This window comes from Zootoca vivipara, chromosome 16 (genome assembly GCF_963506605.1).
Source record: "Zootoca vivipara chromosome 16, rZooViv1.1, whole genome shotgun sequence".
Lineage (NCBI taxonomy): Eukaryota > Metazoa > Chordata > Lepidosauria > Squamata > Lacertidae > Zootoca > Zootoca vivipara.
Genome location: NC_083291.1, coordinates 20262151 through 20280607, shown reverse-complemented (window position 1 = coordinate 20280607; position 18457 = coordinate 20262151). Strand labels below are relative to the sequence as shown.

Here is an 18457-nt window from a genome sequence, read left to right as displayed (position 1 = left end):
CGAATTTAATGCGTTCCGAATGCACATTCGTAAGTCGAAAAAAATTGCAAGTCGAATCCCATAGGAATGCATTGGGAGAAAAAAATCGTAAGTCGAAGCAACCCTATCTAAAAATTCGTAAGTAGAAAAAATCCTATCTAAACCGCACCCAAGATGGCGGATGGAGCTCTATTCGTAAGTAGAAACATTCGTAAGTAGAGTTATTCGTAAGTAGAGGTACCACTGTATATTTTTCCTAGCATGGTCATAGGGAAACCACTGCACTCAGGCCTAGTTAGGGCCTCGGATCTCAGGAGATTGGATGATCCAGGCTCATCTTTCCAGCACCTGATGTCGCATGTGGCATTGGGCATGGGAAAATTCAAGGCGCAGGTGCTTCAAAGGAAGAATTAGGAGCACACTCACAAGTGTCCTTTTGTTTCTTCCTTTGCAGGCAAAATTCAGTGCTTTTAAAACTTGGCAACTTTTCCTGTTCTCCTTCAGCTTCAGTACGTTTGCTCTACAGTAGTAGCTTTAGGATGCAACCTTACACAGTGAGATTTACTTTCCCAAGCCAATACATTTAGGACTGTGATGTGGGCTGGGGGAGTTCTTGCGTCTTACTGTACCGAAAGAGCCGCAAAACCTTTGTGCAGAAATCATTTACAGCGATGGCTCTTTATTACAGATGAGATTTGGTTGAAGCCATACGTAGACCTCCAGCCCTATGACGATCCCAGCAGGGGAGCCCTAGAATTCACAAAAGAGCTAGACCCATCCGTTGTCACCATGGAGACTGTTATTGGTGAAGGTGCGTATCATGAGGTTCCTGCTCTTTCTTGTGGTCAGGAGATCCCATTTTTCTATATCCCCAATACTGCTTTTTCTTTCCTCTGAATGCTCCACAGGCGAGTTTGGGGAGGTCTACTGTGGGAATCTGCGTTTCCCAGGGAAGGAACGTGTTGTGGTGGCCATCAAGACCTTGAAGTCAACTTACTCAGACTCAACATGGTGGAACTTCCTGCGCGAGGCGACGATCATGGGCCAGTTCAATCACCCCAACATTGTCCGCTTGGAAGGAGTCGTTACAAAACGTAAGGGCTCAGCCATGATGGGGCAGTAGCGCCTGGTGGTGGAATGGGACGGTTTCCGCTACGTGCAATTACCAACAAGTGTGAGGCTTCTGTGAAGGTGCTGGAGCAGCATGTGGGAGCTACCAGATTCAGTCCTTGGCATCACCAATGAGAATAATCATAATCATAATAATTTTTTGTACCCTGCCCGTCTGACTGGGTTGACCCAGCCACTATGAGTGGTTTCCAACATGCATAAAAACATCAAACATTAAGAAGAAGAATAATTTATTATTGGCCAAGAACATTTTCCAACATACTTGGAATTTGTTTCGGCTACGTTGCAATGTAAACATACACACACTGTTCCACTCACAATACAAATAAGCAAAGAAACCCACCCAGAATTGACCTCCCCTTCAGCTGCACATCTACAAATTTAACAATTTAATGGCACAAGGGGGAAAAACTGTTCCTGTGCCTGGCCGATTTTGCATATGAAGACCTGTAGCAACATCCAGATGGGAGTAAGTCTAGCAGATGATGACCGGGATGTAAAGGATCTGCTGCAATTCTCTCTGCAATCTTCTTAAATCTGGTAGCATAGATTGTCTCTATTGTAGGCAAGCTAGCACCGATTACCCTTTCTGCAATTCTTACAGCTCGTTGGAGCCTTTTTCTTGTCTGTCTTGGAGGCTGTACCGTACCAAGCAGTAAGAGAATTACAGAGAACAGTTTCAATGATGCTTCTGTAAAATTGGATCAACACTTCCTTAAAAAGCTTTCCTACACAGGGCTGCCTTCAGATGTTTTCTAAAGGTTATATTCAATAATAATAATAATAATAATAATAATAATAATAATGGAAATCATCCCTGCCCTGTGAGCTTGGAGGGCTACATATCAGACAATAGGCAAGAGGGACCAGAAGCTTCAAAAGGTTAAAATGTGTTCAAAAGGTTAAAATGACTTTTCTATTTGGATTTGGGGAGGAAGCCCAGAGAGCCTCTGCCAACCAGATGGGAAGTAAGGCGAGGGCAGAACTAGTAATTTTCTTTTCTTTCCTTTCTTCTTCCCAGGACACCCAATGATGATTATCACGGAATACATGGAAAATGGGGCTCTGGACACATTCTTACGGGTGAGTCCTTTTTCATCAGCCACTTAGGCATCGTCGGTTGGTAAAGCTGTATCAGAGCTGTATTGATTCAGAGTGCAGGTGCAGACTCCATGCAGAAGGAAATTCAACCTAAGAAAATGGGCACGTTGGAGAGAGGTGGCTGAGCTAGAACCCGCCCCTCCTGCCAAATCGTTTTCTATATGCACACTTTTGCATGGAGGAGTATTTAACCATATCATTCCCCAATGCAACTACGAAGTGATGGAGCCTGACCAGAGCTTTACCACCTGAACGATAACTAGGCCCAGAAGAGGAAAGGAAACTTTTCTCTTTTGTCTGGCAGTGCTCATGGTTTCTGGCTTTGATCCAGGCGCCCCTTTAAAGCCTGGGACCAGGGTATCTGAAGGACTGCTTTATCCCATGGGAAACTACGTGGTCTTCCTCAGAGGCCTCTTCTCCGGGTGCCCTTGCCTTCTGAAGTTAGGCATGTAGGACCTTTTCTATAGCGGGACCCTGGTTGTGATGCACCCTATGTAAGAACATCAGAGGAGTCCTGCTGGATCAGACTAAGGGTTCATCTGTAGCCCAGCATCCTGTTCTCAGTGGCCAATTGGATGCCAGGGAGAAGCCCTCAAGCAGGGAATGAGCAAAGTCTCCCCAGAGGTACACCACTGGTGCTCACTTTGTTACGTTTCAGGCATCAGATAAAAATACAGTGGTGCCTCGCTAGACGAATTTAATTCGTTCCACGGGTCTTTTCTTATAACGAAAAATTCGTCTAGCGAATCCCATAGGAATGCATTGATTTTTTTTTGCCCATAGGAACGCATTAATTGAATTTCAATGCATTCCTATGGGAAACCGCGATTCGCTAGACGAATTTTTCTTAAAACGAATTCGTCTAGCGAGGCAACCTCCACTTGAAAAATCCTTTCGTTAAGCGGAAATTTCGTTAAGCAGGGCATTCGTTAAGCGAGGCACCACTGTAATACTATTCTCCCAACCTTTTAATACAGTTTTCATTTCTATGTTTATATTCTCTATGTTCTTCTTGCTACTTTTTCTGCAGTTTTCTTTTAGCTTTATTGGGTGTTTGTTTTTTTTTACTGTAGAGTAATTTGATGTTTTAATTTATATTAGCCACCTCGGAATGTCTTGCGTCAAACGGCTGGATATTCTTGGGAACCGAGTCTCTTGAGTCATGCCTGCACAAGTTGTGACCCACTGGGCTGAATGTCATCAGCCATGTCCACCAGCCCATCATGAACTCCATAAGCCCCCAGGTTTTGTGGTCTGCCTGGGGACTAAAGTGCAAAGGGCTGGCAGGTCGCAATCCATGACTGTTGTTTGTTTTGGTGGGACACAAGTTGCGGCTATAACATTTCAGTGCCATGGTGATTCCGAAACTGCATTCTTAGCTGTGAAACAAGCGGCTAAGCAGTTTGTTTGTGTTTCAGGAGAACATGGACAAGTTCAGTTCGGTGCAGCTTGTGACGATGCTGCAGGGCATTGCCTCGGGCATGACCTACCTGTCAGACCGCAACTACGTGCACCGGGACCTGGCGGCCCGCAACATTCTGGTGTCTCATAACCTTCAGTGCAAGGTTTCAGATTTTGGTCTTTCTCGGATATTAGAAAACGACGTGGAGGGAACTTACGAAACAAAGGTAAAATTATGAAAACAAGATAAATGAAGTGGGGAGTAGGGCCAGGTAATGTATCAATATATTATCCAAAACTGGTTTGAAGTCCATATCGAAATATTGGCTTCATAGTTTTTGACCTGGCAATATACTGGTGTGTGGGTGTGCTATGCAAAAGTCACAATATGGGAAAAACCGTGAGGTCAGCCAATGCCTCTCTACGTAGCTCCATCCTTATTTCAGACATTGTGATATATCCATATCTGCGATGTTTAGCTGGTGATATATCAAGGCATTGAAAACCAGATATTGCCCAGCCCTAGTAGGAAGCTGCTGGGCGATTCTCCTTACTTCTCTAAGCATGCAAGCAGGTTCCCCTTCACTGTTTAGGGGAGAAGTCCTTTCCAGAACACAAATAACTGGGGCATTTAGCTCAGCTGTTGTGTGAAGGCAACTTTTCCCCCAGTGTGACCTTTGCTCTGTGCCAGCGGAAGACATGCTGCTGTTCGTCTCATAGAGCTGGGCCAAAGCTAGTACACTTAGAACTCCAGAGCCAAATGGCAGGTAACTTTCCGATTGTTTAGACTGGGTGCAGTGGTACCTCTACTTACGAATAACTCTACTTACGAATGTTTCTACTTACAAATGGAGCTCCGTCCGCCATCTTGGATATGGTTTAGATAGGATTTTTTCTACTTACGAATTTTTAGATAGGGTTGCTTCTACTTACGAATTTTTTCTCCCAATGCATTCCTATGGAATTTGACTTACATTTTTTTTCGACTTACAAATGTGTGTTCGGAACGCATTAAATTCGTAAGTAGAGGTACCACTGTATAGTGAAATGCCTGCATAAAGTACTCAAGGGAGTAACACAGACCAAGTCAGAGCATTCTCAGAAATAAAGTTTTGTTTTTAAAAAGTACAAAAAAATGGCAATTGAACAGTGGAAAACTTTCCAGGAACTGAGAGGGAAAGAGGAAGGAGGGTCTGTACAACATGACTTTGGCTTCAAAGGAGGCAGAAGGAAAAAGACGGTTGAAGTCTGAAAAGTAGCCAGAGAGAGGAGAACTTAACCAATCCTTTTCAGTTTTGTCAGAGAATGGGCACCAGGGTCCAAGGATATGAAGATGAACATCCAACAGGACCCTGGGTGGAAGGTCTGCCTGAAATCTAACATACTTTAAGAACTGGGATGTGGAGACACAAATAGGGCCAGGACCATTATAGACTTGAGAAGGGAGGGGCTTGATGGAGATGAAAGGATGATGTTGGAAGAGTGATTTCCAGGTGTGAATTAAAATAGGTTTAATGTTTTCCAGTACTGCTAACATCCTACTCTTTACATTAAGTTGGCAATTGATAATATTGGACCTCAAGGGAAGTTGGGCATTTGCCTTCTCAGGAGGTCCAAGTCTAGTTGGGTTGGGGGCTACTCCCTTCTCTATGTCAATAGAGAATTTTGTCAAGAAACCTGGATTTTTGCCCTCTGCATCTTGATAAATTACTTCCCGCTGCAGTCAAACAAAATGGAAACTGTGTGATTCAAGGTTCCAAGGAACACAAGCTTGAGCTCCTGGCAACAACGCCACGTTTTGCTTACTTACTTACGTGTGCGTGTTTCACATATTTTTTCTACCCCAGGGAAGGAGGCAGGGAGCGGCTTTGCAGGCTCCTAGATTGCAGTTGAATAGCCAAACCGTAGTTTCCATTTCACAGTTGCAACCTCTTTTTCAACAGGGTGGCAAGATCCCTATCCGATGGACAGCCCCTGAAGCTATTGCCCATCGAATCTTCACCTCAGCCAGTGATATCTGGAGTTTTGGCATTGTCATGTGGGAGATGCTGTCCTATGGCGACAAGCCATATGGAGATATGACCAATCAGGAGGTAAGAGGGTCAAGGGAAATGCTTATTGAGCAAGGAAACCACTGCCTCGATTAGCAGAGCTGGAGCTGAATTAGAATGGATCATAATAAAGAACACTTTTCCAGATTTCACCATGGCCCAAAATTCTGTTTCCTACTTTCCTGAAGGGAGCAGCCATAGTTGGGCAGCCCAACTGAGATCCATTAGTCATGAGTTTCTGTACCACATTAACCAATTTGATTAAATCTGCATAGGAGAAAAAACAATGGGTTGCGTCCAATGCTCTGCCAGCATAAATCTGTGGGTGCAGCAAGGCTTCATTTTCTCTTCTCCACACTCTCCCAAATCCACTTTGGAAGATCTCCCAACCCCCTGAAGCTGATTTTGGGGGCATGCAGAGGCTGGAGAGGACAGAGGGCTTATCTACACTTTCCGTCTGCTCTTTCCAGAGACAGGTCCATGCTTAAAAGCTCAGTGTCTGAGTGTGGTTTTGTTTTGCCCCAAGTTTCCCCCACAAAAACCTGCTCTTTAGTGCTCAATTGGAGCAAACATCAATTCGGGCTTTCTGTGGATTGCTGTTTGCTCTGACTGAGCTTTAAAGAGCTCCAGAGGAAAATTGGGTACTCGGACATAGTCCTTGGAAAGAGCAGAGGAAAAGTTAAGTGTGAAGCCCTGAGAGGAAGAGGAAACTGTTGCTACCAGTAAAGCTCAAGTTTTGGATACGGCCCAGCAGTTTAGAAGGGAACCTCACACACTGCTTTCAAATGATGTGCATCTATCACAGTAGAAGCATCTCTCCTTTAAGAAGTATTTCTCCTTCTCAAACATGCAGAAAGGGATGCATTTTCTAAGATGCCACTTGCCATCCATAACTTTTACAGTTCAACCTGTATCGGAATTACTTTTAACAAAAGAATGTGGTGATTGATGAATCGGGGACAGCTTCTTAGCTTATGTTTTTAATGAATTAATCAAATGGGCTAAATGTGGCAGTTCTAATTCCAAAGGATTTCCCAATATTTAGACTTTGCGCTCCTGAGAAAGTGGCCCTCGACTCGTTTCTTTGGTAGCTGTGTTCTAAGGAATGTTTGCCCTGTTCACAGTGATCTTGTGTTTTACCTGGAACAGGTGATGAAGAGCATAGAGGATGGGTATCGGCTCCCCCCACCTGTGGACTGCCCATCCGTCCTTTACGAGATCATGAAGGTGTGTTGGTCATATGACCGGACCAGGAGGCCCCGCTTCCGGGAGATCTTCGCTCAGCTAGAGCACTTCATCTCCAGTCCACATTTGCTTCGAACTGTGGCCGACTTTGACCCCAGGTAAGTGATATGCAGGGAGATACTTAAGGGACAGAGCTGTGTAAATTTGTGCGCATGCACACGGGTGGGCGGGCGCGCACACACACACACACACACATACAGATAGGGGAAGACTAAAAAAAACACCCCTGAATTCTACATGCTGTCTTACAGTGTTACCTTGGTTTTTGAATGGTTTAGTTGTGGAACAAATTGGCTCCCAAACACTGCAAACCCGGAAGTAAACATTCCAGTTTGCAAAGGTTTTTCAGAAGCCGAACGTCCGATGCGGCTTCCTTCCGCTTGAGTGCAGGAAGCTCCTGCAGCCAATCGGAAGCTGCGCTTTGGTTTTTGAACAGTTTTGGAACAGATGAAGTTCGAGAACCAAGGTACCACTGTATTTATATATATTATTTGTTAGTCGCTTTTCTTACCAAGTAATCCAAAGTGGCTTTCATTAAAACAAATTAAAAACCAACATTAAAAACCTAAAAACACAAAGGCAGGACCAGAGGTCCCACCCCACTAAAAGACGCAATGCCACCCTTCAAATTCAAGGCCCAAAGCTCAGGAGAAAAGGATTTGCCTGGCACCTAAAGGTAAAGGTAAAGGGACCCCTGACCATTAGGTCCAGTCGTGACCGACTCTGGGGTTGCGCGCTCATCTCGCATTATTGGCCGAGGGAGCCGGCGTATAGTTTCCAGGTCATGTGGCCAGCATGACAAAGCCACTTCTGGCAAACCAGAGCAGCACATGGAAACGCCGTTTACCTTCCCGCTGTAGCGGTTCCTATTTATCTACTTGCACTTTGACGTGCTTTCGAACTGCTAGGTTGGCAGGAGCTGGGACCAAGCAACGGAAGCTCACCCCGTCACAGGGTTTCGAACCGCCGACCTTCTGATCAGCAAGCCCTAGGCTCAGTGGTTTAACCCACAGAGCCACCTGGGTCCCTTGCCTGGCACCTAAAACTGGATAAATATGTTGCCAGGCCAAATTATGCATAGCTGGATAATCTCTTTTGTTTTGGCCTGGCTTATTCCCTGCATGCTGAATTCTGTACACACCATCGCATTCTGTGCTTTTGGAGCACTTCTGCAGAATTGTACCCTGCCCTTAAATGTGTGCGTGGCATCAGTGCCAGCCTGTGTTGCAGCAAGTGCCATGCTAGCCTAGGCGTTTAGCAGTGGGCATGGGACGCCATAAACGCCCCCTGGGTAAAGGGTAGACATTTCTCTCCAGCTCCATAAATGAGCTTGTCTTTTTATGAACTGCATTCATTTTAAGTGTCGCATCAAGTCTGAAAATGCCTATCAATCCCTAGGGTGACGCTCCGCCTCCCCAGCTGCAGTGGCTCCGATGGGATTCCTTATCGGTCTATCCCAGAGTGGTTGGAATCCATCCGCATGAAGCGCTACATCATCAACTTCCGCACTGCCGGCCTGAACACTATGGAATCCATCCTGGAGCTTTCTGCCGAGTAAGCACTGGGCACCCTGAATTGTGGATTCTGCTCTTCCATGGCAGAAGAGAGGAGAGGGAAGGGAGGACATGCAGTTGGTGCCACCGTGTCTATTGCACCTCCCCACAGCATACAAAGACATTCAGGAACATGGGCGGTGCTGTGGTCTAAACCACTGAGCCTCTTTGGGCTTGCTTATCAGAAGGTCGGTAGTTCAAATCCTTGCAATGGGCTGAGCTCCCGTTGCACTATCCCAGCTCCTGCCAACCTGTTGTTGTTTAGTCGTTTACTCATGTCCGACTCTTCGTGACCCCATGGACCATAGCACGCCAGGCACTCCCGTATTCCACTGCCTCCCGCAGTTTGGTCAAACTCATGTTCGTAGCTTCGAGAACACTGACCAACCATCTCGTCCTCTGTCGTCCCCTTCTCCTAGTGCCCTCAATCTTTCGCAACATCAGGGTCTTTTCCAGGGAGTCTTCTCTTCTCATGAAGTGGTCAAAGTATTGGAGCCTCAGCTTCAGGACCTGTCCTTCCAGTGAGCACTCAGGGCTGATTTCCTTCAGAATGGATAGGTTTGATCATCTTGCAGTACATGGGACTCTCAAGAGTCTCCTCCAGCACCATAATTCAAAAGCATCAATTCTTCGGTGATCAGCCTTCTTTATGGTCCAGCTCCCTCTTCCATACATCACTACTGGGAAAACCATAGCTTTAACTATACGGACCTTTGTTGGCAAGGTGATGTCTCTGCTTTTTAAGATGCTGTCTAGGTTTGTCATTGCTTTTCTCCCAAGAAGCAGGCGTCTTTTTATTTCATGACTGCTGTCACCATCTGCAGTGATCAAGGAGCCCAAGAAAGTAAAATCTCTCACTGCCTCCGTTTCTTCCCCTTCTATTTGCCAGGAGGTGATGGGACCAGTGGCCATGATCTTAGTTCTTTTGATGTTGAGCTTCAGACCATATTTTACGCTCTCCTCTTTCACCCTCATTAAAAGGTTCTTTAATTCCTCCTCACTTTCTGCCATCAAAGTTGTGTCATTTGCATATCTGAGGTTGTTGATATTTCTTCCGGCAATCTTAATTCTGTCTTGGGATTTATCCAGCCCTGCCTTTCGCATGATGAATTCTGCATAGAAGTTAAATAAGCAGGGAGACAATATACAGCCTTGTTATACTCCTTTCCCAATTTTGAATCAATCAGTTGTTCCATATCCAGTTCTAACTGTAGCTTCTTGTCCCACATAGATTTCTCAGGAGACAGATGAGGTGATTAGGCACTCCCATTTCTTTAAGAACTTGCCATAGTTTGCTATGGTCAACACAGTCAAATGCTTTTGCATAGTCAATGAAGCAGATTTTTTTCTGGAACTCTCTAGCTTTCTCCATAACCCAGCACATGTTTGCAATTTGGTCTTTGGTTCCTCTGCCCCTTCCAGCTTGCACTTCTGGGAGTTCTCGGTCCACATACTGCTTATGCCTGCCTTGTAGAATTTTAAGCATAACCTTGCTAGCGTGTGAAATTAGCGCAATTGTGTGGTAGTTGGAGCTTTCTTTGGCACTGCCCCTCTTTGGGATTCTTTGGGACTGCCCTTCTTTGGGATTGGGATGTAGACTGATCTTCTCCAATCCTCTGGCCACTGCTGAGTTTTCCAAACTCCCAACCTAGCAGTTCAAAAGCACACCAGTGCAAGTAGATAAATAGGTACTGGTGTGGCAGGGAAGTAAATGGCGTTTCCGTGCACTCTGGCTTCCATCACGGTGTTGCTTTGTGCCAGAAGCAGTTTAGTCATGCTGGCCACATGACCCAGAAAGCTGTCTGTGGACAAACGCCATCTCCCTCACCTGGAAAGCGAGATGAGCACCACAACCCCATAGTTGCCTTTGACTGGACTTAAGCATCCAGGGGTCCTTTTACCTTTACAAAGAAATTCATATGCACAGGATCAGCAAAAGAATTCTAACAACTTCCTCTCTCTGCCTGCCTGCCAATGCCTTAACTACCACATTTGCACCTCTCTACAAGCACTTCTCATTAAAGCTGTTCTTAGGGTTGCCAGCTTTTCTCACCCTGCTCTCTTTTATCTGGGTTCCCTGCAGACATTGAGCAGATACTGCAGTTTTTCCTGGTACAGAGGCCAAGCGACCAGGAAAAGGTTTCATGTGCTAACTTTCTCTGTGTTAAGCTATAATTCAAGGACGAGAGGAGGGCCAATAAAAGGCCAAAATCCTGGCCAGAAGACGGGGGGGGGGGGAGAGAGAGAGAGAGAGACACTCTCCTTCTGCTTGTAAAGACAAGAGTGAGATCGATCCTTGTATCTAGCTCATGATTGCCCAATGGAGTCTGTTGCTGTGGTTGAAAAGCAGGCAGAGAGCCAACAGCTTAAGTCAGAGCATAATCAGAAAGAGTCACAGTGATGCTTTGTTGGAGAGCAGAGAATATGTGAGTTAAGAGCAGGCCTGGTTAACCTTTGGCCTTCCAGATGTTGTCAGACTCCCAGCTGCTGTCAGCCCCAGATAGCATCGACAAGGGTGATGGATAATGGGAGTTGAGAGTCCAACAACATTGGGGGGGGGGCGGCAAAGGTCCCCCAGCCCTGAGCTAGAGCCATCTCCATCACTATCTCATTTTGTATGTGGGCTCAAACAAAAGAAAAAAATTCCTTCTAGCAGCACCTTAAAGACCAACTAAGTTTTTTATTTTGGTATGAGCTTTCGTGTGCATGCACACTTCTTCAGATACACAGTACCTGTATGTGGGCTGATAGTGAGGCTGAAAGCAAGCAGGGGGTGTTTCCCCCCCCCTTCAGAACTGAAGGTGGTTTGAATAGGGCAATTTACCTATTCATTTATTCCCTCCTGCCTCACAGTTGACTCTGGTGAAACAGGTTTTATAGGTTTCTGTAAGGCTTCAAAAATCTGCAAAAGGTGGCCAGAGAAGACAGCAAGATAAAAAAAGATCCTAGCAAAGGTTTACCCAAGAACAGATTTCAATGGGACCTCCTCCTTAGTGAGCAGGCATAGGATTCATTGGGGACATTGGATATGTAAGAAATATTTGCATAAGTAATAAGCATCTCCTGCTATTAAGAGCATAAGATAAAATCACTAACGCATACCAAAATACTGGACACATATGAAAATAATCATATGGACCCAAGGAATTAGCATCAGCATACCAAAATTCACATGAGAGTTAAGATAACCGTTGGCATCCATCACACTGCTAAGGAATTGTTGCATTGTGTAAGATTGTATTTGTGCATCTTAGTATATTTAGTTTTACGGATGATATACTATGCTTTAGCAGAGCGACACTTTTGCAGGTTCTTCCAATAGTTTTGTGTTGTGCTTGCAGTCTTACAAATTCAGCTTCCTTGAAGCTCTGCTCTTTTATCACCTTCCCAGTGAATTAACATGCCTTTTTGGGGATCTGTCATAACACCTCCAAGCACTCTAAAATATGTTGTCTGACTCCCAACTTGCAAAGAGTTTTGCCAGATCCACCTTGTGAGACAACAACTGGAAATGGTGATATTTCTGAGCTGGGTCCATGCCTTGAGCTCAGCTGAATTTCTAGGAATGGACTTTGGTAGGGTAGGCAATAAGTGGTGGGGAAAGAGGTTTCTTAGGGTGCTACAGCTTTATGAAACCCAGTCTCAATCTCTCTTCACCTGCTAAACAAGGCAGCTAATCTTCCTCCCCTCCTGTTTTTTCCCAAGGGACTTGAAGCAAATGGGTGTGACTCTTCCTGGCCACCAGAAGCGTATTCTGTGCAGCATCCAAGGCTTCAAAGAATGATGGGGGTCTTGCATCACCAAGCTGTCACTGGACCCAACGCCACAGAGCCCAGCAGAACAAGGAGAAGAGAAGGGGAACGGGCTGAGCCGATCTTGCAGTGGTGCTGCAAGCATCGGCCTGGGGCTCTGAGAGTTGATGGCAGAGTCTGCATCATGTGCAGCACAAACATTCCTTGTGCCCCATAGTGCACAGGTTGGGACTTGAGCTTCCCAACGCAGAAAGCAACACTCCACGAGGCTCCCTGCAGATACCACGCCAGAAAAGTGGCCAACGCTTAAAATGCAAACTCCACGCTTCTCTCTCATTTTCTGTCTCGCCACCTCTTGTTTCATTCTTGTGTTTCTACTCCAGCAGCAGCAGCCACTCTGCCCGTCGCATTTCATAGTGACTAAGGAAGCAAGGTGTACTTAAAATTATAAGTAGAGCTGAAACCATTCTGCCGGCAAAGCCATATCTAGCAATAAGGGGCCCCTTCAAATGCAAAAGTTGTGCTTGAAGACTCAGGGATTTGGGGGGGGACGGGACTTGCCATTGTTTGCACAGTTGATGGAGCCAAGACTGCCTACCTTGTACCTTAGCTCAGTGGCCTGGACTTGCCTTTATCACACAGCATTAGATCAAATTTACACTGCTCCCCTTGTTGCTTATGTGTCTTATTTTCTCTCCTGGAGCCCAGTCCTAAGAACAAAAATGGCTTGTTTACAGTTAGGCACTATATGCTCCAGAGAGCTTTGCTTCCTCAAGTTGAGGATGTTGCCTATATATATTTAAAATAGCAGGATGGGGAGGTGAGAAAGAAAACCCGGACCTGGGGTTGTGTGTTGTATATATGGTTTTGTAAATAAAAGTATCCAATCTGTGCCATGACTTTTATTATATACGGATCAGCCCCTTATTAAGTCAACTGTCTATTGCATTCCACAAAACTTAAAAGCACGGCTTTCTGCCTTCTCAAAGGAGGGAGAATTACCTCTAACAAAGTTACCCTTATATGATTACAGCTTTTTAAAAAACGAAACAAAATGACCTTTGCTCCTTTTTGAAGAAATATTCAAGGTTACCGAAAAGCATCTGAGTAACTTGGAGATGAAAAAGAGTGCAGGGGTCCTTTGCCTTTTAGTGGGTGTGTTGAAGAGGAAAAAATTAACAGCATTGTTTGTCATGCCAGGCAAGTTTGGGACATTTTTGTTTGATATATTGATGTCAGTTTAAAAATACTGCAGAAACCAGATTGGCCCAATTTAACATACCCAGGGCAGTTGAACTAGAAAGGTCTTATTGAAACTGTGTGTGTGTCTACCCACCACCACTTACAGCTCAGGGACTCTATCAAAAGCTTCTGCTGGACTAATGGGATCAACTTGAAACAAGGGCCATCCAACAAAAACTATTGTTATGCATGTTTAAAGGTAAAGGGACCCCTGACCATTAGGTCCAGTCATGACCGACTCTGGGGTTGCGCGCTCATCTCGCATTATTTGCCGAGGGAGCCGGCGTATAGCTTCCAGGCCATGTGGCCAGCATGAGAAAGCCGCTTCTGGCAAACCAGAGCAGCACATGGAAACGCTGTTTACCTTCCCGCTGTAGCGGTTCCTATTTATCTACTTGCATTTTGACGTGCTTTCGAACTGCTAGGTTGGCAGGAGCTGGGACCAAGCAACGGGAGCTCACCCCGTCACAGGGATTCAAACCGCCGACCTTCTGATCAGCAAGCCCTAGGCTCAGTGGTTTAACCACTGCGCCACCTGCATGTTTACCATCTGCATAACTCTTCCAAAATTACATCTAACAGGACCCCAAGCAGAAGTATGAAAAAGCCTACAGGGATCGGGCCTAGAGATCTTTCCAGGAAAGTCTGCTGAAAAGATTGTGTCAGGGAGCAAAGTTCAGCTGGTTAAGTGTTAGCAGCATTAGACCTCCCACTCAGGAGATGGCTTCTGCTACCAATTTCCAAAACACAAAACTTGTTCAATAGGAACATTCATTTGCTCCAAGCTACCATTTTCTATTTTTTATTGGCTGTATAGTTTCTTGTAACCTTCAGAGTTATCTATGCTGAAGGACTCCAGGTTAAGCAGAGGTATAATAAGCTGCCCAAAGAATGGGAGGATCACAGAAGAAACCTCCATCTCAAAGCAAAGTTGGAAGAGCCTGGTGGTATCAGCCAATGAGCCTTAAAGAGCAGGGTGGGGTGGGGAGAGTTAATCTCCCGCAGCAGCCTTCAGTCGGGACACAGGCTCAGTGCATTAAAGTCAAGTTAGCTCAAGGGTCTCTCCAGCTCCCAAGATGCAGGCAGCAACGAAACAAAGAGATCAAGGGGCTGGCTGAACGAAACTGAACTTCACCTGAACAAACAAGCTAAACACTGTGCAAACATTTGCCAGACTCCTCCACTTTGGACTTTTGCTATTTGTGTTAGATGTCAAGTACATGCAGAAGGTGGTGGCGTGGCTTTGGGCTAGAGCACAGTCTTTTAACTCTTAAACTTCTCGTACCCAGATCCAGTACCAAAGACAGAATAAATCGCCTTACAAGGAGGGCTGTGTGCGCTTGGATGTATATCTTGAATTCAATAGATGCCTGCAAACATGCAGAATATGCCTACAGAGTGCAGAGTTTGGCTTTTTTTGAGTTTCTGAGCCTGCACATTAATCTGGGATCAACTTCAGGAGATTTAGAAACCTGCTTTTCTTTTAAAATCAAATCCTCACAGAAAGCCAAATTCTGCAAGCGGTGTGTTTTCTGCACGTGGCAAAAAAAATTCTGGGTGGGGTGGGGAATAAGCATTGCCCTGACTAAAATCAGTGCTACACTAGAGTCCACAGTTTAACAACATATACTATTACAGGATTCTTAAATCCTCTATGGAGAAGGCAAGCAAATGTAGTCCTAGGTCAGCAGCAGAAACAGGCTTTTTTAAAAAACAAAAACAAGAGCCGCTGGTGAGCTGCTCTGCACTGCTGGAGTTCTGCTTTGTAGGGTCATACATGTTATAGCCCTCATCAAAACAAGGATACTTAACTCCCCCAATTTTTAAAGAATATGTGAATGGGCGATATCAAACTATAGCATACTCAGTCACTCAAGTCCATTGATTTTAAAGTATCAACTCACGAGTCGTATTCCGGGTAGATCTACAAAAATTGGCATAATTCGCATTTCTACTGATGAAAGTCCGTCTAGTTCAATCCCCCTGCAATGCAGGAATCTTGCCCAGCGTGGAGCTCAAATCCATGACCCAAAACCAGGAGTCTCAAGCTCTACCAACTGAGCTATCCTGGGATTTAGTTATCACCCCCAAGGCATTGTTTTTTGAAAAGGTAATGACATTTCCCGCCTTCCTTATATTTAAGCCCATGACTTTTCAGTCTGTATTCATTCATTCATTCATTCATTCAAAAGCTAACCTGCTTTTCTAGCCCAGCAAAGCTTCAGAGGGCTGGACATGGACATCAATCACAGCGGCTGAAAATCCTGATAGGTGGCAAACGTTAGTAGCAAGCAACGATGAAGCAAGAGTGAGCCAGACTCCAAATTCCAAACCCATTCAAGCTTCCAACAAGTTGGGAGTGGGGGTGGGGGAAGAGTTTTATTACTCAATGAGAGTAGGGGATGAGATGCAGCTGAGAGCCACAATATGACGTCTTCTTTTGAAGACGAAGGGGGAAAGTGCAAGTGGGTCAGAGCAAAAGAGAAAAGAATGTATAGACAAGAAACACCATTGAGAACACTGCCAACCATCTGAGGAGGAGCAGCAGGAGAAAAGCTTAGCAAGAGGCAGCAATTTTCTCTCTGCCAAATGATGCATCTAATTGGATACCGAGGCAAAAGAAAAAGGATTGCAGAGCTCCAGGAGGACCTCTCCAAACAGAATGAATGGAGAGTAAAATGGCAAATGGAAGTCACTGTAAACAAAGGTAAAGTGGTGCATGTTGGGGCAAAAAAATATTTACTTCACATATACTATTGAGTTGAACTGGAAGTGACAAGACCAGGAATAAGATCTTGGGTCATGGTAGACAGTTTGATGAAGATGTCAACCCAGGAATCATTAGGAAAGAAAACCAGAGAACCGTAGAATTGGAAGGGACCCTGAGGGTCATCTAGCCCAACCCCCTGCAACGAGATGGAGGGAGAATGGATTCACTGCTGGGTAGTTTAGCAATGATCTCTCTCTGACCCACCCCAGCCACACACACCACAGAGAGGTTGACGTTATAATTGGGGGGTGGGGTGGAACCCAACACAAATTTTATTAATGCAAACAGTGGCTGGGACAGACAATATTGAAGATGCTTGTTCAGTCCAGCCTAGGAATTAAGGCTCTGCTCCATTGACTGTGCCAAAAACACACACCAGGAAAGTCACTTAGAGCAACCCCCACAGAGAAGGGTGGGAGTGTGGTCCTGGCAGGGACTTAGAAGGCACCCATCACATGTAGGCTGCAAACGAACAAACTCCGATGAGGGTGCCTTTCCCAGCATCAATTCGGGACCATTCCCGGTCACACCACACTCCCAGTTCGACAAAGCGTGCTGTAAACAGAGAAGTAGTCCTTTGGATAGTTTGCGATGCAGAAGTTGCTAGGCCAAAGCACCACAGAGGTTAAAAAAACTGGGGCAACCATAACTCTGGGAAACTGGTGGGGGTGGGCCTGGTCCATAAACTCCTTGCTGGCAAGGAGAACCATCCAGGCACACAAGTCCAGTACAGAAGAAGGAGATTCGTTTATGTCATCATCCTGTAGAGCAAAGACTCTGTCCATCGCCAAAGTAAGGGATTAAAAAAATAGTCCCGTGAGTCGGGTCGTGTTCCATACCTGAACAGAGGACATCATTTTGCAGGGTCAGGGGTCATAGCAGGTTGGAAGGATCCAGACATTTCCTCTAAGATTACTTTATTATTTAGTAAGTAAAAGGACTGCAGGGCTTATAGCAATTCCACGTCACTTTCTGCAGTGTCTAGAGTAATATACTGTGGCCAGACTAGGTGAGGAGTTAAGGAACACCCAGTCTTAGGAGGGGCAGGTTTTTTTAAAAAAGGAAACACAGCTGGGAAGTAGGGAGAGCCCTTGGGTGGAAGGAGATATTGCCAGACAGATTCTTTCTAAGTAGAAATGCATTGTGGGTTTTGAGGGGGGGAGGAGGGCCAGAAACAGAAGAGAGGAAAATCAGGCCCACTGACTGGGCTGGGCAGGGATGGGGGGGAAGCACATCAAGGGCGTATTCTGATCCAAGGTCCTTAGACCGCAGCTTTGGCGCGTGTGGTGTGACATTTTCTACACAGCACATGCCCGTCCAGGGGAAAACAGCCATTGTCATCTGCTTCAATGGAAAGGGGTTTCCCACAATCCTGAAAAGGGGAGGAAGAAGAAGAGAATCAATGACACTGAGGCGGCAGAAATGTCAACAAGGTACTGGCGGGGAAAGGGAATTTGCTCACCTCACAGCGGTAACATTTCATGTGGAAGTTCTTCTCCAGGGCTACCACACGGACGGTCTCGTCCTTCCCAGGCTCTGGCATGATGGGCTCAGCACACACCGAGCAGCGCGGGGCATATTTTCTGCAAGCACGTAAGAGGCGGTATGAGGACTCAAACTTTCGGTTTCAACCTTCTAAGCCGGACTTGCCTCGGTCAAGTCACGAAGGTCCCAGGTGAAGCGGGAGGAAGACGACGCAGGAAATGAATGAGGAGGCCACTCACCTGTGATAGTCGTCCACGCAATGCGGCTGGTTGCCTTTGTCCACAATGAAGGAGGCTCCCTCGAGGGCTTTGTGGCACACCACACAGGTGAAGCACTGAGGGTGGTAGGAATTGCCCGTGGCTCGCAGCATCCTGTCTGTGATCGTTTGCTTGCACACACAACACTTCTCCAGGGTGCCCTGAAGAACAAAAACAGGATCGGAAATGAAGAAGGCCTGCCCTCCAGAAACGGAACCGTTTGTGGAGACATGTCGGAGGAAGAGATTATAGGGTGCACTCAATCCCTGAGAATATGCACAATTTGCAGATTTAACATACAGAATAAGAGAACAAGAAGAGCATAGGTTTAAAGAGGTTTGGAAAACATTTACTGAATATACGGGAAATGATTGTGTACAGCTGAAAGCGCTGCCAGCGTTAAGATAAATTCAACAGTGTAAATAAGTTTCGATGGATGCAATAATGGAATACTGATTGGCATAGTTAACCATGGAAGGAGAAGAATGGA

The 18457-nt window shown here is 45.6% G+C and overlaps 2 protein-coding genes across 8 annotated transcripts in view; one reads left to right on the top strand and one right to left on the bottom strand.

Moving 5' to 3' along the window:
* EPHA1 (EPH receptor A1) overlaps positions 1 to 12307 on the top strand; it is an 81755-nt gene extending 69448 nt beyond the window's left edge. Inside the window, exons 11-18 of the mRNA XM_035097046.2 lie at positions 668 to 790; positions 888 to 1073; positions 2132 to 2193; positions 3630 to 3839; positions 5556 to 5705; positions 6813 to 7006; positions 8307 to 8462; positions 12167 to 12307. Of these exons, the coding sequence (XP_034952937.2) occupies positions 668 to 790; positions 888 to 1073; positions 2132 to 2193; positions 3630 to 3839; positions 5556 to 5705; positions 6813 to 7006; positions 8307 to 8462; positions 12167 to 12245 (1160 nt within the window). The 3' untranslated portion in view covers positions 12246 to 12307. The remainder of the gene's footprint in view (positions 1 to 667; positions 791 to 887; positions 1074 to 2131; positions 2194 to 3629; positions 3840 to 5555; positions 5706 to 6812; positions 7007 to 8306; positions 8463 to 12166) is intronic.
* The window catches only part of ZYX (zyxin), a 41701-nt gene continuing 27951 nt past the window's right edge, over positions 4708 to 18457 (bottom strand). For 4 of the 7 annotated variants that reach the window (XM_035097047.2, XM_035097048.2, XM_035097049.2 and 1 more), the window contains 4 exons: positions 17950 to 18128; positions 17688 to 17808; positions 7948 to 17597; positions 4708 to 7578 (listed from right to left, as the gene is read on the bottom strand). In XM_035097047.2, the coding sequence (XP_034952938.2) occupies positions 17487 to 17597; positions 17688 to 17808; positions 17950 to 18128 (411 nt within the window). In that variant the 3' untranslated portion in view covers positions 4708 to 7578; positions 7948 to 17486. Of the gene's footprint in view, positions 7579 to 7947; positions 17598 to 17687; positions 17809 to 17949; positions 18129 to 18457 lie in introns of those variants that run through there. The other 3 variants (XM_035097051.2, XM_035097052.2, XM_035097050.2) reach the window with 1 other exon arrangement.